Source organism: Schistocerca serialis, chromosome 4 (assembly GCF_023864345.2).
Source record: "Schistocerca serialis cubense isolate TAMUIC-IGC-003099 chromosome 4, iqSchSeri2.2, whole genome shotgun sequence".
NCBI classification, from domain to species: domain Eukaryota; kingdom Metazoa; phylum Arthropoda; class Insecta; order Orthoptera; family Acrididae; genus Schistocerca; species Schistocerca serialis.
Window position 1 is genome coordinate 688,076,332 of NC_064641.1, and position 22,549 is coordinate 688,098,880.

The 22,549-nt window shown below is 44.7% G+C and overlaps 1 protein-coding gene and 1 pseudogene across 1 annotated transcript in view; one reads left to right on the forward strand and one right to left on the reverse strand.

Annotated features, from left to right (window-relative positions):
* The window catches only part of LOC126474696 (uncharacterized), a 163,411-nt gene that overhangs the window by 121,679 nt on the left and 19,183 nt on the right, over positions 1-22,549 (reverse strand). Inside the window, exon 2 of the mRNA XM_050102174.1 lies at positions 18,879-19,030. Coding sequence (XP_049958131.1) covers positions 18,879-19,030 — 152 coding nt within the window. The remainder of the gene's footprint in view (positions 1-18,878; positions 19,031-22,549) is intronic.
* On the forward strand, positions 5,181-5,298 carry LOC126476099 (5S ribosomal RNA; annotated as a pseudogene).

Below are 22,549 nucleotides of genomic sequence, written 5' to 3' on the forward strand. Positions count from 1 at the left end.
TTCTCTCTTGTGAAACTTAATTTAAACCTAGATTATAGATGTGATATGGCATAGGTCATCCTTCAATCCATTGTAGAACTTGGAAACCCACTCAGGGAATATTCGTTCACATTTTTGTTGAATGCAGTTGGTTTTTATCATCCTGTATTAAAACATTTCCTTTTATCAATAGTGCAATTTATAAACAGTGTTTAGAATAAAATTTCCAATGCTAAACTTGACCGCTTTTTCGACGTTATTTTACCAGCTAACTAAAAATAGGAAAGCCTTGAACCCCTTCCACTAAATTTAGTTAGTATCAAGATTCTTTTACAGGGAGTGCAGTGGAGCTGACGCTGAAATCATTAAGTATTTGGTTATATCATCGCTAGTCTCACTGAACTCTTCTGAACTCCATATGTCGTGTGTGGTCTTGCGTCTCCTTACCAGCAACAGGTCCCAGGTTCAAACTAGTCAATTCCCTAAAAAACACGCTCAGAGCGTCGTTGCGCGAAAGTGGTAGGGAGACACGATATAGAACAAATAGACAACACGCAGAATGTTAGACCTCTTTGTGCCGACATTTTAGTGCTGTGTTTACAGTGAGTGTCCAGTGTTGTGTGTCTTTTCCTAAGTGTTGCGAACGGCTGTCGCTGGGTGTGATTTTATATCTCTTGCGAACAGAAACCAGACTGTCGCCATGTTTTTTATTTGTCTGTCTACTATGTTAAATGGTTCAAATGGCTCTGAGCACTATGGGACTCAACTGCTGAGGTCATTAGTCCCCTAGAACTTAGAACTAGTTAAACCTAACTAACCTAAGGACATCACAAACATCCGTGCCCGAGGCAGGATTCGAACCTGCGACCGTAGCGGTCTTGCGGTTCCAGACTGCAGCGCCTTTAACCGCACGGCCACTTCGGCCGGCTTGTCTACTATGTTACCTGTCTGCATCCTGTGTAATTTTAATTTGCTTTGCCAACACTTTGCTTTGCATTTTAACTTTCCCCAATTTTCCGCCATTTAGCAATTTAAGTCCCCGTTTTATCGTCTGCTTTCATTGTTTCTTAACTTCTCCTTACATTTTAAAAAGTCTGTAGGCTGCAGAGCAGCGTAATAAGCTGCTGCCAGCCCGCCCCCTTCGGGGGAAATCGAAATACAATAAAGGAAAAAAAGAGGTTGAAGAAATTGGAAGGATTTATTCCGAAATTGAAGAAATGGGCCCACTAACACCTAAAGAACAAACAAAACACTAGCTCTGAAAGATGTTCATTGTGTGGATTTCGCTATTCACGTAAAAACAGAAAAGTCCGCCAGCATGACCATTTGACTGGAAAATATGTAGGCCCACAATGCAACTAGAGTAACTTAAAATTAAAGCATCCGACGTTTGTAGCCATTCAACTAAATTGTCAGTATATGACTCACATTTGCCTGTGGAAGGTTTTGGGTAGGACGTGAAAGAGGTAGACTGCAAACCCAAAAACGATACACCAATTTTGGGAAGAATATAGAAAATTTGAAGATGATATTTGACACATTTAGGTTCACAGTCTCAGGTCTTGAAAAAGACCAATATCTATGAAAACAGTAACTACTTTTATCCAAAATTAAGTGAAAAATTTTTTGTTAGTGAAATACATTTATCTTTCATTCTAAATAGAAAAGTATTTAGCTGAGAGAGAGAGACTTAACTTATGACCAGTTCATAATTTTGCAATGAACTACATTTACAATTTTTTTTATAAGATAGGAAAATGTTTGAAAAGTAATATTGAACCTATGCCTATTTTATAATTCTACAGTGAATATTGATAGTAGTATTATTGAAACCATTCAGTTTGAACACGCCTTGAAGGAAAAGTATATGTCTTTTTCTGCTGCCATTATGCAAACAGCCATGTTACCTTATAACTGTTAGCATGTTCTTTAACGTGAACATATGCAGATGCCAGAGTTCATTGCACTCGCGTGTGGCAACATATAGGTTTTACTGCAGTAAGAGTTGAGAACTAATACCTTGTTTCTTTAGTGTATTGAAAGTGTGTTTAGTATGCTCTGCTACAGTGGACTAGATTAAGGCCCCCCTCCACTGAAAATAGTTCAAATGCACAAAGATACTTAATAATAGCAAGTTTCAATTACTCTTCCTATTCAAGTGAACTTCTGTACAATATTGGACTCCCCTTGTGTATTAAAAGTACATATCAATGTTGTAACAGGATCTATAGTTCTTCTATTGTGCTCATGCTAAATAACAATTAATAAAAAGTCTTGACAAAATTCCACCAAATCTGGAGAAGAACAGATGACACACGTTAAAAAGTTTCTCCCAAAAAATATAGTTAGTCTAACAACTAACTAGACGAACAGTTGGAAGAAATTTGAAGAAAACAGCTTCCTCGAAAGGAAGAATTTTACAATAATCTGAACGACTTTGCTATAAGTGATGAAGACTAAAAGCGTGCAAAATTGGCCCGGAAGAAATTAGACACCGTATAGGAAGGACTATTGGAAATGCCATCAAGTATCTTGGTAGTTACCATGTACTCACATGTTTAACTTGACGCCGATTTACATCAGAATATTTTTATCATCTGAGGATGGCAGTATGCCGAAACCGATAATAAAGTGTAAGATAGCTGTGTGATCAAGACGGACTTGCGAAAATAAAACGAAAATCATCCCCTGCCCTCCATGAACCGACCTTACCTACAGGGTGCGAAGTGCTTGAGCAGACTGGCAAAGAGTGGTTGATTCTATCTGCGCAGAGCACGTACAGATCCTCGTTCCAGCCCACCTGGCCCTATCTCAACTGCAACCATTAAAGCAGCTCAGCCTGCAGCAACGTAGACACAAGAGTACATGCGTACCGAACCACAGTGGTTAAATCAGACAAACCTGGATTTCCTTGGCAAGCTACAAGGGGCCCCTTTCAGCCTGCTGCATCGACAACAGGTTACGTTATCAATCCAGTGTGAGTAACCAGGTATACGTATGTTTGCATAGGAATCTCCACTGCAACTCATTTATGATAACGGTGGGTGCATCAAAATGAACAAACCAGACTTAAAGAAGACTGAGGAAAATTTAAGAACTGGTGAATATATTCCAGTCCCGAAACAGAGTGCAAGTCTAGAAGGGAAAAACTGTCTTGTGTTTATAAGACAGCTTCAGATAAATCGGTAGATGTCTCGCATTGAAAACTGTGTAAACAGTTACTGGTCACTCACGCGCGGTTGTTGCTAGTTGCTGTGGCCTCAGACGTCGTATTGATGGGTGATAATGCTCTACTTCATAGAGTACGGGTGGTTGATGTTTTTTGGAAACGGAAGATATTCCACGCATGGCATGACCTGCCCGCTTGTAACACCATAGCTCTAATGCTCTACTGATTTAATTTGCCTTTTAGTTTTATTTAATGTTACATCGTTGAGCTTCTGTAAATGTGTTTGAATCGATAACACAAAATTGTATACTCCTTTCTTTGTTAATACTTTGATGTCATGATTTGATTCTATGCAATGTAGTGTATCTGTCATTTAAATTCTTTGTCCCAATTGGAGGGAGACAAAACTTACTGTATATATTTGGAATTTGTTTAAATAATTTTTTTATAGAAATGTCAATATGTGCAAAGGTTCTGTTTTATTTAAAATGTTTGGCTGTTGTTATGTAATTGCTGATCCTCACTTAGGGTTCTTAATTATTTCATATTCAAAAGGTGTTGTGGTTCCCCTCGGGAACGGAACTGTGAAGCGCGCAAATTGTGGTTGGCCTTGGTAGAAAAGGTAGAATTGAGAATCAGTCGGGGACGAGCTACCAAACTGTCAATTGGTCATGTAAAAGCTGCATATAGTGCTGGTGCCGAGAGAGGCTTTCCGTGCCACTTTCCAATGTCTCGGATGGATGGATAAAGAACTGCCGGCCGGAGTGGCCGTGCGGTTCTGGGCGCTACAGTCTGGAACCGAGTGACCGCTACGGTCGCAGGTTCGAATCCTGCCTCGGGCAAGGATGTGTGTGATGTCCTTAGGTTAGTTAGGTTTAATTAGTTCTAAGTTCTAGGCGACTGATGACCGCAGAAGTTATGTCGCATAGTGCTCAGAGCCATTTGAAACATTTGATAAAGAACTGGAGCTATTCTGGAAATGATGCCTATCATCGCCACCAAGAAATGACATGTTCCGGCAGTTCTACCTGCAAATCCTCCTACCAACATGCAATCGCCACCACATTGTGTAATCAGTGTAATGGAACGCTATAGTAATGTACAGTGAAGGATCAGCTTATTGGATATTTAGTGTACTCAAATACAAGGTAAATTTTAACTGAACTTTTGTACCAACCCTGATTTATCCTCAGTCACATATCCACTTAGGGTTCATCCCACGCTAAAGTGCTTACCGAGTGTCCTTTATTGAAAGAAAGTTAAAGTGGCAAGAGAGTGAGCTAAAGTACATGATGCTTGCTCAAAATAATTTTTCTATTAAAACTGCTTATTAATATGTTGTTGCCAATTTCAAAATTAAAGGTTCAGGATGGTAAAGTTTTGCTTAGTAAATGATCACATTGCTGCTTCCTGCAAATCGCAAAAGGTGAGTCAGTTTCTTACAGATATGTCAAGTTGTGTTTTACTGCAGTGCTTGTCCGTTAAAGTTAATCATACTTATTTTCTTAAACAAGAATGTCAATAATTGTCTTGCCTAATTAGGCTGGCGACCGTTTTCCTTACTCTTTGAACAATGTAGACAGTTAAAATATTGTTTGTTACTGTTTAAATATTTACGTAATTCTGTCTTTCACTTCCGATAAGCCACCTCCGTTAGGTGCAACACGGTCAGCATAATATAATTCCTCTCAGAGGGTAACACTGCTCTGTTGCTTTATACCATAATTACTTTAACAACATAGTTTTTATTTCACGACCTGCCTCCAACTTTAAGTTTATGGTATAGCAGTAGCGGACAGGAGTGTTATACGTGGCTTTTCCGTGACAGGACTGCTTTGTTCTGTAGGGGCATAGTACGTAATAAGCCAAGCTTAGTATTTGATTGTATAAAGCTACGTAAATGCAATTGCAGTGTTATACGCTCTCCCGATTTGAATCCCATAGAGCATGTCTGGGATGCACTAGGGGTTGCATCACGTCAGCATCCACCAACCACTCTCCAACACGTATGAGAAGCTCTGCAGGAAGAATTGACAACGGCCTTGCCGCAGTGGTAACACCGGTTCCCGTCAGATCACCGAAGTTAAGCGCTGTCGGGCTGGGCTAGCACTTGGGTGGGTGACCATCCGGTCTGCCGAGCTCTGTTGGCAAGCGGGGTGCATTCAGCCCTTGTGAGGCAAACTGAGGAGCTACGTGATTGAGAAGTAGCGGCTCCGGTCTCGGAAACTGACATACGGCCGGGAGAGCGGTGTGCTGACCACATGCCCCCCCATATCCGCACCGCATCCAGTGACGCCTATGGGCTGAGGATGAGAAGGCGGCCGGTCGATACCGTTAGGCCTTCAGGGCCTGTTTGGGAGGAGTTTTTTTCTGCAGGAAGAATTGGCGTTATTGCCTCAACATGAGATTGACGACATCCTTCACAGCACGTCCCTTCGTTGTCAGGCCTGCATTCGTGCCAGAGGTGGTCACGCCTTATGCGGAGTGGAGTAAGCAGTTGTGAGAATATGTGTGCAAATCCATTAAGTTAAAAGAAAAGAACATTTTTGTCTACCGTTGTGCACACGTTCTGTAATCTTTAAATCATTTCCACTTTACTATCACCTATTTATACTGTTTTGTGGCACAATTAACGCAACCTGGCAGAATTTCCGTTTGTTTGATGCTTTAATTTTGAACACCAGTGCATATGTCGTTTTCCGTAGGACCAAATTGAAGAGCAAGTCTCCACGATCATGGAACAAGTCAGTACATGAAACTATAACATAAGAGTAATAACAGATAAAATGAATGATTTATGAATCCTATGTAGACGACAAGCCATAAGTTTAAACAAACACAACCAACGACGTAACACTGGAATTAGCTTAATTTTTTAATTTTTCCAGAAGTTCCCTTACAGGACAGGAGTGAGCCATGAGGAAACTCTTCTGTTTAGACTTGAAAGTGCTTAGTTGTTACTAAGATTTGAACTCTTCTGGCAGCTTATTGAAAATAGATGCAGCATAATAACACTTGCCTTTTCACACAAGAGTGAAGGACATACGTTCCAAATGCAGATTGGATTTCTGCCTAGTCTTAACTGAGTGAAAGCTGCTAACTCTTGGCAATATGCTGTTATTATTAACAACAAATGGCATTAGAGAAAATATGTATTGAGAAGCCAGTGTCAGAATTCTCAAACTACCGAAGAGGGTCGACAAGAGGTATAGGACTTACTCCACATATTGCTCGAACCGCCCGTTTGTGAGCCAAAAATACCCTTTTTGAATCAGAAGAGTGGCCTCAAAAAATAATTCTATACGTCATAAGCGAATGAAAATTAGTAAAAAAAGTCTACTTCTCATGTTAAACTATCAGTTATTTCAAAGTTATTTATATAGCTACATCTACATCGACTTGCATAATCCGCAAGCCCCGTATGGTGCGTGGCGGGGGTACCCTGTATCACTACTTGTCATTTTCTTTCCTATTCCACACGCAAATAGAGTGAGGGAGAGACGACTGTCTATGTCGTGGCTCCGTATGAGCCCTAATCTCTCTAATCTTATCTTCGTGGTCCTTACGCAAAACGTAGTAGAATCGTTCTGCAGTCGGCTTCAAATGTCGGTTCTCCAAATTTTCTCAATAGTGTTCCTCGGAAAGAAAGTCGCTTTGCCTACAACAATTCCCATTTGAATTCCCAAAGCATCTCTAATACTTGAGTGTTGTCCGAGCCTACTGGTAATAAATCTAGCAGCCCGCCTCTGAACTGCTTCGATGTATTCCTTTAATCATACCTGATGTAGATCCCAAACACTCGAACAGTACTCAGCAGCGGGCCGTACCTAGTTTCCTGCAGATGAACCACACTTACCTAAATTTCTCCCAATAAACCGAAGTTGACCATTTGCCTTCCCTACTATAATCCTTGCATGCTCATTCCATTTTATATTTGCTTTGGAACGCAGCACCTAGATATTTAATCGAATTTACTGTGCCATGCAGCACACCACTATTACTATATTCTAACATTATGGGTTTGTTTCGCATTAACCTATATTTTTCTACATTTAGAGCTAGGTACCATTCATCAGACCAACTAGATATATTGTCCAAGTCAAGTACCATGCAGCTGAGAGGCAATGGTTTGTGGACTATAACATTCCATAAATGGATAAGATTTCCCAGACCCCGACCTCTGAGGGTGAAGATTTTAGAACTATAAGTTCGATTTCTCATGCAGCAAAAGATTTATTAAGGGTGATAAACAGAATACTTCAAGAAAGACTGGGAAAAAAGGAGCAGTAGGGACTTAGAACAGGGAAAGGAACAAGAGGTGCAATACGATTGCTGAGAATTATAGGCGAGATACAACGAAAGAAGAGAAGGTTATGTTGTTTTCATTGACTTGGAGAAAGCTTTTGACACAGTGGAATTAAATAGTGGACAGACTAAAGAAGAATGGTGGCAAGTGGAGGGTAGAAGACTGATGAACTATACCTAGAGCAGAAAATAAGAGTACAGATTGGGAATGAGATGACAGAGGAATGCACAATTGGAAGGGGAGTGAGGCAAGGCTACTGCCTCCCCTCTATACCGTTTAACACATATTTAGAGTATACTATTCAGAAATGTTTGAAACAAAATAAAGGAGTGGGGTTGGTGGTAGGAAGATAGAATGCATTCGATTTGCGGGTGATATGGTGTTACTGGCAGAGAGAGAAAGAAGTATGACTGAAATGTTAAAATAATTGAAACTTCCTGGCAGATTAAAACTGTGTGCCGGACCGAGACTCGAACTCGGTACATTTGCCTTTCGCTGGCAAGTGCTCCACCAACTGAGCTACCCAAGCACGACTCACGCTCCGTCCTCACAGCTTTACTTCTGCCAGTATCTCGTCTCCTACCTTCCAAACTTTACAGACGCTCTCCTACGAACCAAGCAGAACTAGCACTCCTGAAAGAAAGGACCTGGTTAAAATAATTAAATAAGACCTGTGAAGAGTTCGGTATGAGAATTAATAGGGAAAAGCCAAGATGTATGTTGATAAGTGCAAGAAAATTAAGAACAACTATTAAATTAGGACAGGAAGACATAGAACTACTTAGTGCTTTCAGACATCTGGGAAGCACTATCACGGACAATATGTGATGTAATAAGTAGATGAAAGAACGTAAAGCAACCGCCAAGAAAGCGTTTAATAACAAGAGGAGGTGCATGGTCAGAGACGTAAGGAAGACAATGGCGAACTGCTACATATGGAGCATGGCGTTATAAGGAGATGAGACATGGACACCGAGGAAAGAGGGAGAAAGAAGAATGGAAGCATTTCAGAGGAGGATGGAAGGGACAAAATGGGTAGACAAAGTGAGAAATGAGGAGATGTTGAGAAACGTAGAGAAGAGAGAGAAATTTTAAAGGTAATGAGAAAGAGGAAACAGAACTGCATTGGAGCGCTGCTGCTACAGTCGCAGGTTCGAATCCTGCCTCGGGCATGGAGGTGTGTGATGTCCTTAGGTTAGTTAGGTTTAAGTAGTTCTAAGTCTAGGCGAATGATGAGCTCAAATGTTAAGTCGCATAGTGCTTAGAGCCATTTGAGCCATTTGAATTGCATTGGACACTGGATTAGAAGAGATTGTTTATTGAAGGAAGCTATAGAAGGAAAGGTGAATGGAAGAGGAAGAAGAAGAAGAAGAAGAAGACGGCGAAGATACCACGTGGCGGATATTGTAAGAATAAAAAACAATTATAAGAAAACGAAGAGGTTAGCGAGTGAAAGGACTGCGTGGAGAGATACATGTGAAATGGCTCTGAGCACTATGCGACTTAACTTCTGAGGTCATCAGTCGCCTAGAACTTAGAACTAATTAAACCTAACTAACCTAAGAACATCACATACATCCATGCCCGAGGCAGGATTCGAAGCTGCGACCGTAGCGGTCACCCGGCTCCAGACTGTAGCGCCTAGAACCGTGCGGCCACTCCGGGCGGCAGATACATGTGAAGACCTGCCCTAGGGCAGAACACTGATGACGATGATAATGATAATGGTGACGGTTGGATGAGTTACAAAGTCAGCTTCGCTCCAAACCCCAGCGTCGAAACTCTTCAAGAAGAATGTGCTGTCATTCCTTCTCAGACATTCAGACACCTCATCAAAAGAGTCGCCAGCAGAGTTCAAGCAGTCATAAAAGTAAAGGGTGGACACACGACATATTACTGTCCAGTAATACGTGTCTAGGTACTTTTGAACAGATGTTGTTGTTGTTGTGGTCTTCAGTCCTGAGACTGGTTTGATGCAGCTCTCCATGCTACTCTATCCTGAGCAACTTCTTCATCATCCAGTACTTATTGCAACCTACATCCTTCTGAATCTGCTTAGTGTATTCATCTCTTGGTCTCCCTCTGCGATTTTTACCCTCCACGTTGCCTTCCAATGCTAAATTTGTCATCCCCTGATGCCTCAGAACATGTCCTACCAACCGATCCCTTCTTCTTGTCAAGTTGTGCCACAAACTCCTCTTCTCCCCAATTCTATTGAATACCTCCTCATATGTGATCTACCCATATAATCTTCAGCATTCTTCTGTAGCACCACATTTCGAAAGTTTCTACTCTCTTCTTGTCCAAACTATTTATCGTCCATGTTTCACTTCCATACATGGCTACACCCTAAACAAATACTTTCAGAAACGACTTCCTGACCCTTAAATCTATACTCGATGTTAACAAATCTCTCTTCTTCAGAAACGCTTTCCTTGCCGTTGCTACTCTACATTTTATATCCTCTCTTCTTCGACCATCATCAGTTATTTTGTTCCCCAAATAGCAAAACTCCTTTACTACTTTAAGCGTTTCATTCCCTAATCTAATTCCCTCAGCATCACCCGACTTAATTCGACTACATTCCATTATCCTCGTTTTGCTTTTGTTGATGTTCGTCTTATATCCTCCTTTCAAGACATTGTCCATTCCGTTCAACTGCTCTTCCAAGTCCTTTGCTGTCTCTGACAGAATTACAATGTCATCGGCGAACTGATAGTTGGTTTGAAACTTCCTGACAGATTAAAACTGTGTGCGGACCGAGACTCGAACTCGGGATCATTGCCTTCCAAACTTCACAGAAGCTCTTCTGCGAACCTGCATGGTAGGAGACAAGGTACTGGCAGAATTAAAGCTATGAGGACGGGGCGTGAGTCGTGCTTGGGTAGCTCAGTTGGTAGAGCACTTGCCAGCGAAAGGCAAAGGTCCCGAGTTCGAGTCTCGGTCCGGCACAGAGTTTTAATCTGTCGGGAAGTTTCATATCAGCGCACACGCCGCTGCAGAATGAAAACCTCATTCTCGAGATAGTTGGTTTGTAGGAGGGGACCAAACAGCGAGGTCATATGTCCTATCGGATTAGGGAAGGATGGAGAAGGGAGTCGGCCATGCCCCTTCAAAGGAACCATCCCAGCATTTGCCTGAAACGATGTTGGGAAACCACATAAAACGTAATGTAGGATGGCCCGACGTGGGTTTGAACCGTCGTCCTCCCGAATGCGAATCCAGTGTGCTAACAACTGATCAGACAGTTTTTGTGTGCTTAGTGCAGGCGCGGCGCCTGTCGGGACGGTACCTGCAGCGTGGCGAGCACGTTGATGACGGAGCGCGCGGCGTCGTCCTCCACGGCCCAGACGGCGTCGGGCCCGGCGAGCAGCCCCGCGAAGTCTCGGCCGGTGGTGCAGGCGAGCACGGCGGCCGCCAGGCGGCGGTAGAGCGCGCACGCCGCCACCAGCGCCGCCGCCCCCGGCAGCGCCGCCGCCGCCCCCGCCACCCACGCCGCGCTGCACGCCACGCGCACCGCCCACGCCTCCGCGCGCTTCCGCTCCTGCCGGCACCCGCGCCCGTGGCACGTGTACACTCTACGACAGGCGTCCCATAGGCAACCAGCCGTACGCCAGTCACGTTACTTATCAATACTGCTACTTCCACAGCTGTCAGGGCCCATTACAAGCAAATGTGCAGAAGTGATGTTTTTCATGGAATTGTTAAGTGGGTCTCAGAACATGGATTCTCCCTTAATCTTTCATCGAGCATACACAGAAACATTACGGCGAAAAGCAGGACAAGTACGAGTAGGATTCGCGCTCAGGCGGTTCCGTACAAACTCAATCATGTATGCACAGAATGTCCATAATTAATGTTCCAATTTCAAAAATCTGTAGAAAAACAATCGCGGCTCGGAATGACGTCACGTTTGAACAGTATATTATTAATAAAGGGGAATCATCACGGAGGAAAAAGAAAAAAAAAGAAGATGGCGCTATAGGGATCTTAAAGGGGGTAGGACGTCAAACGGGCCGACTTAGAGCAGGGAAGGCATCGCAGGACATTTTAATCTCCAGTGTCTATACTTTTACAAATAAATTCATAAAACTTTGTCAGCATCACCAGGAAGGATTCAGGATTCATACTCATTGCAGTGGAAGTTCGAAAACATAACAAAATAATTTTTTTTACGTGCGAAATTTCATCATTTTTTCACTTACTAATGGCTGCATTTGTTGCTATAGGTACACTTTTCGTCATAAGTTAGAGAGATTCTTCGATGAATTTTGCACAGCATACATACCATACTCACGGGTGTATGAAACTCTAGAATTTATTTAATTTATGAAAAAACGAATGAACTGTTATATTTTAAACTTCATGCTTAGAAAAAACACAAATTTTATAGTTAATTACCTCAATTTTTACCACAGTTTTTAATAGATTTGGAAAATTCTGGAGTTTCTTACACCTTTAAGTATGGTTTGTATGCTGTGCAAAATTCATCGAAGAATCTCTCTTATTTATGAAGAAAAGTGTACCTATAGCAACAATTGCTGCCATTAGTAAGTGAAGAAAATGATGAAATTTCACATGTAAAAAAAAAAAAAAAAACTTCGTTATGTTTTCGAACTTACACTGCAATGAGTGTGAATTCTGAATCCCTCCTGGTCATGCTGACAAAGTTTTATGAATTTATTCGTAAAAGTATAGAAAGTGGAAATTAAAATGTCTTGTGGTGCCTCTCCTGCTGCAAGTCGGCCCGTTTGACGTCCTACCCCCCTAAACGTAAATAGGGTCATGGGGTCAGGTACAAACGACAGATGAATCGCAATACGACATCTATGATTTGAGTTGCACATTACACCATCCGTACTGTTCAAGATGGCTGACTGCGTGAGTTCGGCAGTCAAAAGTTGTGTCACTTTCAGTTAGATAAGCCCGTACACCAAGACAAGGTTATACACTACTGGCCATTAAAATTGCTACACCAGGAAGAAATGCAGATGATAAACGGGTATTCATTGGACAAATATATTACACTAGAACTCACATGTGATTACATTTTCACTCAATTTGGGTGCATAGATACTGAGAAATCAGTACCCAGAACAACCACCTCTGGCCTTAATAACGGCCTTGATACGCCTGGGCATTGAGTCAAACACAGCTTGGATGGCGTGTACAGGTACAGCTGCCCATGCAGCTTCAACACGATATCGCAGCTCATCAAGAGTGGTGACTGGCGTATTGCGACGAGCCAGTTGCTCGGCCACCATTGACCGTAAGTTTTCAGTTGGTGAGAGATGTGGAGAATTAGCTGGCCAGGGCAGCAGTCGAACATTTTCTGTATCCAGAAAGGCCCGCAAAGGACCTGCAACATGCGGTCGTGCATTATCCTACTGAAATGTAGGGTTTCGCAGGGATTGAATGAAGGGTAGAGCCGCGGGTCGTAGCACATCTGAAGTGTAACGTCCACTGTTCAAAGTGCCGTCAATGCGAACAACAGGTGACCGAGACGCGTAACAAGTGGAACCCCATAACATCACGGCGGGTGATACGCCTGTATTGCGATGACGAAGACACTCTTCCAATGTGCGTTCACCGCGATGTCGCCAAACACGGATGCGACCATCATGATGCTGTAAACAGAACCTGGATTCATCCGAAAGAATGACGTTTTGCCATTAGTGTACCCAGGTTCGTCGTTGAGTATACCATCGCAGGCGCTCCTGTCTGTGATGCAGCGTCAAGGGTAACCGCAGCCATGGTCTCTGAGCTGATAGTCCTTGCTGCTGAAATCGTCGTCGAACTGTATATGCAAATTGCTGTTATCTTGCAAACGTCCCCATCTGTTGACTGAGGGATCGAGACGTGGCTGCACCATCCGTTACAACCATGCGAATAAGCTGCCTGCCATTTCGACTGTGATACGAGGCCGTTAGGATCCAGCACGGCGTTCCGTATTACCCTCCTGAACCCACCGATTCATTCTGCTAACAGTCATTGGATCTCGACCAACGCGAGCTGCAATGTGGCGATACGATAAACCGCAATCGCGATAGGTTACAATCCGACCTTTATCAAAGTCGGAAACGTGATGGTATGCATTTCTCCTGCTTACACAAGGTATCACAACAACGTTTCACCAGGCAACGCTGGTCAAATTCTGTTTGTGTATGAGAAATCGGTTGGAAACTTTCCTCATGTCAGCAAGTTGTAGGTGTCGCCACCGGCGCCAACCTTGTGTGAATGCTGTGAAAAGCTAATCATTTGCATATCACAGCATCTTCTTCCTGTCGGTTAAATTTCGCGTCTGTAGGATGTCACCTTCGTGGTGTAGCAATTTTAATGGCCAGTAGTGTACAATGAATTTTGTTTTGTATTCGGAGCTCAGTTCGAAGAGTAACTCATCACTGAAGACAATTCTACTACAGTCAATGGTACTCCAGGCCGAAGAGTTGCCTGGAGACGCCACGTTCAGCAATAGGCCAACAACCTGACTGCCGCCAGCCATACAGCCTGATAACGAGGAGTGATGTTCTGGGGTGCCATTCCTTTCAGTATCAGGACCCCTTTGGTTGTCATCCGCAGCATATTTACCGCAAAGCGGTATGTCGACGATAGTCTACGCCTCGTTTCGTTACCCTCATGGCAAACCATGCTGTGCTTACTATTCGGCAAGATAATGACTGTCTGCACACTACGAAAGTTCCTACTGCTAGTCTTCGTGCGTGCCAAACCTTAACTTGGCCAGCAAGGTCGCCAGGCCTCTCCTCTATTGAGAAAGTTTTGAGCATTATGGGCAGGCTGAGCCGTGCTTGGCTCGTGCTCATGCCATTTATTGTTTGTCATCTTCTATTACGGTACTGCCGCCTCGTTTTCTTGTTCAATTTAGCGGCGTAACCTTCGACCATAAATATAATAGACTGGCCCTGACGTCATTTTCGTGGCTCCAACATCTCTGGGCTAAAGTCACGTGGATGTTGGCAAAACATGGTTGTTTCGTGTTGCGCTTATGGCTGTACTCAGCGTTTTGTCGGGGGAAATGGCATTACATTTCACGTGTAAGTGTTTCTATGATAGTGCAGATGCGTTTATTGAAATCTGCTGAAGTGACTTTTGTATGTTTTTTACACTTGAAATAGAGTATCACGTAAATTAAAGTGTTGAAAGTGATGCCTGTAAAGTCAGACTCATATTACATTTTGGAAAGTATCTGTGATAATTCGGCTACAGAAGTAAGTATAATCGTTTCTCGTTCCTACTCATAGGTTCCGTAAGGATGAAAACCGAAGGCAGCTTTGGATATAGGCCCTGAAACGGAAAAACTTTAAGCCATTTGCACATACGCGCCTTTGCTCGAAGCACTTCGCGGAGAAGTGTTTTGATAGGTTAGTTATTATTTACAATGTATATCTATAATTTGTAATTACAGTGTCTGTAATTTTTAAACCTAGGCTCCAAAATTATTTTCTGAAACTGCAAAGTCTCACCTTTCATCTAAAATATCATTTTTTTTAAACTGATAGTTTAAACTTTTATAAAAATAGTGGGAACTGAACCTTCGAAGTGGACCTAAAATTGATACTCTAAGATGGACCTGCTCCTAAAGTACACAATTTTTGACACTTGTAGTTGATATAATTCCCATAGCCCGTTTTCTTTTATAAGTGACTAGAGCTCGAAACGTGGCGAATACAATGTTTAAAGTTTTGACACGAGCCCACTCTTACTGTTTAAAAGAATTTTAACGACATTTTACTATAATTGATAGTTTACAGTAATTTCGTCCCGCTGCCCACCAGAGTGGCGTTCGATGTATTTGTTAGATTTTATAAATGGTACTTTGAACAAATCCAGGTCAAATGTAGTTCTGGCATAATTTTTCACAAATAAAAAAGTAGTTTTTGTTGGAAGCGTTTGGCAGTCAATTGAGAAATGTGGGGAAAATCCGATACAAACATAGGATGGCAGACCGCTGATTTGAAATCCCGCCACGTTTTGCCAACAGTCACGTGGTTTATGTTGGAGCCACACTAGCCCCATAGCTTCTGCACATCAAGGCCAGTCTACTAGTATCAATGGTCGAAGGGCGTAACTAACTTTCTGCGTGACTTGTCCGTATCGATAAGTGCACTGTCGTACCATCTATGGAGTGACCGATAGTATTTCTGGGTCGTCGTGTGTTTGGCAGTCAGTTCGGCAGAGATCAGCAGTGCAGTTGGGACGCAGCAGCAGTGAAGTCGGGGACGGAGCGCCGGTGAGGCGTGGACAGCCAGTGCTCGCCCACCGCTGGCTACACACATGAACTGTCCGACGGAGAGAGATTGGAGCGGGACGACCGTTGGTTGGTCGTCTCATCGACCGACGTATATTTGGTCCTTTCACCGTTTCCGAGCCTGCGCAGTCGGTCGGTTGCCGTGGAGCAGCAAGGAAGTCCCCATCGCGCGGAGTCGGCCCGAAGCCGCTGGTGGCGTGCACGTGCGGTTGCTGCTTGCGAGTGCTACGAAGTTCGTCGCCCACCGATCTTGGTCACGAAAGTTGAGTCCTCACCTAACCTACTATCGAGCCTCAACTGTTTGCATTTCTTCGTTTGATCGTACTTCTCGCCTTAGGATAATCCTGCGAGCAACACCGTGTGTGTATTTAAGTCGACTAAGATTCCAGCCTTGTTCATGTGGAGTTTAACTTAATTTAATTTATTCCCTGTTATTAAAGTCGACCAGCGGTAGTTTCTGCCTTGTGGCCGTTGACGTACCGGATACCTGCGCTGGTCGTTGACGTAATTTTCGGTGGTGAATTTTCCTCGTCGTGTTGTTGCTGTTCAGCGCGGCGTGTAGATCGACAGCTGATGTGTTGTTGGTTGTGGTGGGCACCACTAGTCTGTGTGTCGTTGCGGTTGTTTTGCTGGTTGCGTCGAGCGGAACTGATTCCTTGATTGGTCGGTCGGCTGTCTGTCGGTTGGGTTGCCTTCAGATTAAGACGTTGTTGGTCAGGCTGCCTGTCTCACCTAAACGTGCGTTAGTGTTACAATCCCAGGCCGACCCTTGGGAACTTCAGAGCGCCGTTTCTTGTGTGCTACATAGTTATTTGGTTGATGTGCGGCCTTAGCCGAGGTTAAATATTTCTTAAATTAAAGTTCTTGCCTTGCCCTTTGGTATGAAATGTTTTCAGATAAGACCTTCTGCCTTTTGATAGTAACTTTTCTTATTGCCTAATACGCGGCCTCCAACCGATTTCCATTAAAACTAAATTGTGAAGACCTTCAGCCTATTTAGATTGAAGATATAGAAAATATTTTTGGGTGAAAGCTGCAAAGATCCTTGTAATTCAATTTCTTGCTTAGGCCTTGTGTTTTGGATCTTGACTGTGGCCTACAGCCGACCTAAAGTTAATCAAGGGAGGTCAATTAAAGTTTTAAATGTTTTGCATCCATGTTGTAATATTGTGTGTTGATAAATAAAGTTTGTATGTTCAGTGCAGCTGACAGGAACTCATTTTGGCCCCTTTCCACAACCTAATCAGCTCTGTCCTGTTAGCGCAGGAGTTTCACAGGGCTCTGCAAGCATCTCACGGTTTTAACGCTCTAAAGCTCTAATTGGACAGAAATGGTCACGATGTCCTTCAGGAGGGTAGCCAACAACTCTACCAATCAGTACCGAGCCGAACAACTGCTTGCGTTATTGACTTGCTCATTTTGTGGAGCTATTTCTCTTGAGTAAATCATCCAGTTTCTCTGAAATTGTAATCATTTGTTTGTCTTTGCATGTACTTGCGTCTACCGATTTCCGCCCTTCGCGATCCGTCTTTCTTTTAGAGTGTGCAACACGAACAGCAAAGGTCCCAACACAATTGCCACGACAGGATTGAAGTTACTTGAAACATTAGACAGTACAGTTTTGTGTAACGTTTTTCCTTTGCCGCATACCGGGACAGAAAAAACAAACAGTTAGAAAAGGACAACTGATTTCCTCAAAACTACACCACTGCCCATTAAAATTACTACACCACGAAGATGACGTGCTACAGATTCGAAATTTAACCGACAAGAAGAAGCTCCGGTGTTGTGCAAATGATTAGCTTTTCAGAGCATTCACACAAGGTTGGCACCGATGGCGACACCTACAACGTGCTGACATCAGGAAAATTTCCAACCGATTTCTCATACACAAACAGAATTTGACCGGCGTTGCCTCGTGAAACATTGTTGTGATGCCTCGTGTAAGCAGGAGAAATGCGTACCATCATGTTTCCGACTTTGATAAAGGTCGGATTGTAGCCTATCACGATTGCGTTTTATCGTGTCGCGACATTGCTGATCGCGTTGGTCGAGATCCAATGACTGTTAGCAGAATATGGAATCGGTGGGTTCAGGAGGGTAATACGGAACGCCGTGCTGGATCCTAACGGCCTCGTATCACTAGCAGTCGAGATGACAGGCATCTTATCCGCATGGCTGTAGCGGATCGTGCAGCCACGTCTCGATCCCTGAGTCAACAGGTGGAGACATTTGCAAGACAACAACCATCTGCACGAACAATTCGACGACGTTTGCAGCAGCATGGACTATCAGCTCGGAGAACATGGCTGCGGTTACCCTTGACGCTGCATCACAGACAGGAGCGCCTGCGATGGTGTACTCAACGACGAACCAGGGTGCACGAATGGCAAAACGTCATTTTTTCGGATGAATCCAGGTTCTGTTTACAGCATCATGATGGTCGCATCTGTGTTTGGCGACATCGCGGTGAACGCATATTGGAAGAGTGTCTTCGTCATCGCCATACAGGCGTATCACCCGGCGTGATTGTATGAGGTTCCACTTGTTACACATCTCGGTCACCTGCTGTTCGCATTGTCGGCACTTTGAACAGTGGACGTTACATTTCAGATGTGTTACGACCCGTGGCTCTATCCTTCATTCGATCCCTGCGAAACTCTACATTTCAGCAGGATAATGCACGACCGCATGTTACAGGTCTTTTGCGGGCCTCTCTGGATACAGAAAATGTTCGACTGCTGCCCTGGCCAGCACATTCTCCACATCTCTCACCAATTGAAAACTTCTGGTCAATGGTGGCCGAGCAACTGGCTCGTCACAATACGCCAGTCACTACTCTTGATGACCTGTGGTATCGTGTTGAAGCTGCATGGGCAGCTGTACCTGTACACGCCATCCAAGCTCTTTTTGACTTAATGCCCAGGTGTATCAAGGCCGCTATTATGGGCAGAGGTGGTTGTTCTGGGTACTGATTTCTCAGGATCTATGGACCGAAATTGCGTGAAAATGTAATCACATGTGAGTTCTAGTGTAATATATTTGTCCAATGAATACCCGTTTAGCATCTGCATTTCTTATTGGTGTAGCAATTTTAATGGCCAGTAGTGTAAAAGACGGAGGGCTCTGTTGTGCCGCATTGTGGACAGCGCACCGACCTTGAAGGCTTCTCGGCGCGCGTTGAAGAATAGTGCCAGCAACAGGCCGGTGGCGAGCCCCAGGTGCGCGGCGGAGGGTAGTGGCACCGGCAGCGACAGGTGCTCGTACAGCGCCAGCGCCGACGGGCTGGGCGGCGCCTCGGCGCGCAGCTCTGCGGGCAATGCCGACACCTGTTAGCACTCACTTCCGGTGAACGTTCTTGTGACGGTACTACCCGTCACCACGCGCATGGCAAGTTGTAATTATTGCGGCTTCACGTCGCGTCTGTAACCAACCTTCTGGCCACACGGTGAGTTGGAAGTGCTACGTCTGCGTAAGCAGAAGAAACTAACGATCAAAGTCCGAAAACAATTTTTGGTCTGTTCAATTAACCAAAACAAATTCTCCAAGTATAACACCAACACAAAACAGTGATCAGTCTTCGAATCACAACTACATACAAGAATAATATAAAAAACAACTGAAATAATTTCCTACTAGTCTCCGCCAGAGACTTCTCCGATATACCAAGCCTAATCCAGAGATCAGCGAGAAGATCCAAGCCGGGCTGTCGGGTTGGCAGCTATCCATGTCTTCTGGCGGTCGATGAACTGCCGATGTGCGGCCGAGCGAAGGCCTTTATAGCGCTTCGGCGGATGAGTACCTCGGAATTATATTCCATCACGTGATTTGACGTTATTATGTGGACCGGTAGTGGCCCCTGGTGGCCGCTGGTGTCTTTGCTGTGGTGTTGTTGTTGTGGTTGTTGCTGTGGCCGTTCATCAATATTGCCTGTCGGTCGTGTGGTGGTTCGGTGTGCCTGCAAGGCGGGCAACCTGCGGCTGCAGGCTGTCAGTTTGGTTGCTGATACTCTAGGTGCCGTGATGTCTGGTGGAGAAGGTCACAGCAGGAAGGACGCTAACAACAAGGTCGGTTGGAATGCCATCCATTGAAATAAATTAGTATTTTTAAGAGCAATTAAATATACCATATATCAAATGTTCGTTGATATTAGAGAATGGGATTTTCACTCTGTGTGCGCTAATATGAAACTTCCTGGCAGATTACAACAGTGTGCCGGACCCAGATTCTAACTCGGGACCTTTGCTTTTCGCGGGCAAGTGCTCTACTATCGGAGCTACCCAAGCACGACTCACGCCCCGTCCTCCAGCTTTTACTTCTGCCAGTAAATGGTTCAAACGGCTCTGAGCACTATGCGACTTAACATCTGAGGTCATCAGTCCCCTAGAACTTAGAACTACTTAAACCTAACTAACCTAAGGACATCACACGCATCCATGCCCAAGTCAAAAATTGAACCTGCAACCGTAGCGGTCGCGCGGTTCCAGACTAAAGCGCCTAGAACCGCTTGCTCACACCGGCCGGCCTACTGCCAGTACCTCGCCTCCTACCTTCCAAACTTTATAGAAGCTCTTCTACGAACCTTGTAGAACTAGCACTCCTGAAAGAAAGGATATTGCGGGAACATGGCTTAGCCACAGCCTTGGGGATGTTTCCAGAATGAGATTTTTCACTCTGTAGCGGAGTGTGCACTGATATGAAACTTCCTGGCAGAGCTTCTGTAAAGTTTGGAAGGTAGGAGGCGAGGTACTGGCAGAAGTAAAAGCGGTGAGGACGGGGCGTGAGTCGTGCTTGGGTAGCTCAGATGGTTTCATTGGCAATTTTTCACACGAATTATATATATACACTCCTGGAAATTGAAATAAGAACACCGTGAATTCATTGTCCCAGGAAGGGGAAACTTTATTGACACATTCCTGGGGTCAGATACATCATATGATCACACTGACAGAACCACAGGCACATAGACACAGGCAACAGAGCATGCACAATGTCGGCACTAGTACAGTGTATATCCACCTTTCGCAGCAATGCAGGCTGCTATTCTCCCATGGAGACGATCGTAGAGATGCTGGATGTAGTCCTGTGGAACGGCTTGCCATGCCATTTCCACCTGGCGCCTCAGTTGGACCAGCGTTCGTGCTGGACGTGCAGACCGCGTGAGACGACGCTTCATCCAGTCCCAAACATGCTCAATGGGGGACAGATCCGGAGATCTTGCTGGCCAGGGTAGTTGACTTACACCTTCTAGAGCACGTTGGGTGGCACGGGATACATGCGGACGTGCATTGTCCTGTTGGAACAGCAAGTTCCCTTGCCGGTCTAGGAATGGTAGAACGATGGGTTCGATGACGGTTTGGATGTACCGTGCACTATTCAGTGTCCCCTCGACGATCACCAGTGGTGTACGGCCAGTGTAGGAGATCGTTACCCACACCATGATGCCGGGTGTTGGCCCTGTGTGCCTCGGTCGTATGCAGTCCTGATTGTGGCGCTCACCTGCACGGCGCCAAACACGCATACGACCATCATTGGCACCAAGGCAGAAGCGACTCTCATCGCTGAAGACGACACGTCTCCATTCGTCCCTCCATTCACGCCTGTCGCGACACCACTGGAGGCGGGCTGCACGATGTTGGGGCGTGAGCGGAAGACGGCCTAACGGTGTGCGGGACCGTAGCACAGCTTCATGGAGACGGTTGCGAATGGTCCTCGCCGATACCCCAGGAGCAACAGTGTCCCTAATTTGCTGGGAAGTGGCGGTGCGGTCCCCTACGGCACTGCGTAGGATCCTACGGTCTTGGCGTGCATCCGTGCGTCGCTGCGGTCCGGTCCCAGGTCGACGGGCACGTGCACCTTTTGCCGACCACTGGCGACAACATCGATGTACTGTGGAGACCTCACGCCCCACGTGTTGAGCAATTCGGCGGTACGTCCACCCGGCCTCCCGCATGCCCACTATACGCCCTCGCTCAAAGTCCGTCAACTGCACATACGGTTCACGTCCACGCTGTCGCGGCATGCTACCAGTGTTAAAGACTGCGATGGAGCTCCGTATGCCACGGCAAACTGGCTGACACTGACGGCGGCGGTGCACAAATGCTGCGCAGCTAGCGCCATTCGACGGCCAACACCGCGGTTCCTGGTGTGTCCGCTGTGCCGTGCGTGTGATCATTGCTTGTACAGCCCTCTCGCAGTGTCCGGAGCAAGTATGGTGGGTCTGACACACCGGTGTCAATGTGTTCTTTTTTCCATTTCCAGGAGTATATATATATTAGATGGTAGAGCACTTGCCCGCGAAAGGCAAAGGTCCCGAGTTCGAGTCTCGGTACGGAACACAGTTTTAATCTGCCAGGAAGTTTCGTTTGTTGATATGGTTGGGAAAAAGAAACAATAAAATGTAACATTTTATTTAAATAAATTACATATAACTCTATGCCCAAAAATTTTCGGTACTGCTTTACTAGTGTCAAATCAAATAATCAGGTACTTTCATCACATTACTTGGCTGGACCACTGTATTCCAACAAAGTCGACAATTCATTATAAAATAATTAAAAAAATAGCAAAAAATGTAATAAGTGTTCCATAGGTGTTTGTGGCTAAACACCGTTCAGCATACATTGTTGAACCTTGCCTCTGCAGCTGAGGAATTGTATGCGTTTCTATGTTGACCCATAGACATCATCAGTTACAGTTACATTGGGGACGCGATCATCGAGACTACTCCGTGAATCACTGGAAACGTGTCGTTTAGTCGGATGAATCACCTTTCTTGTTACAGCAGATTGATTCTCGAGGCCCGATACACCGTTACCCAAGTGAATGG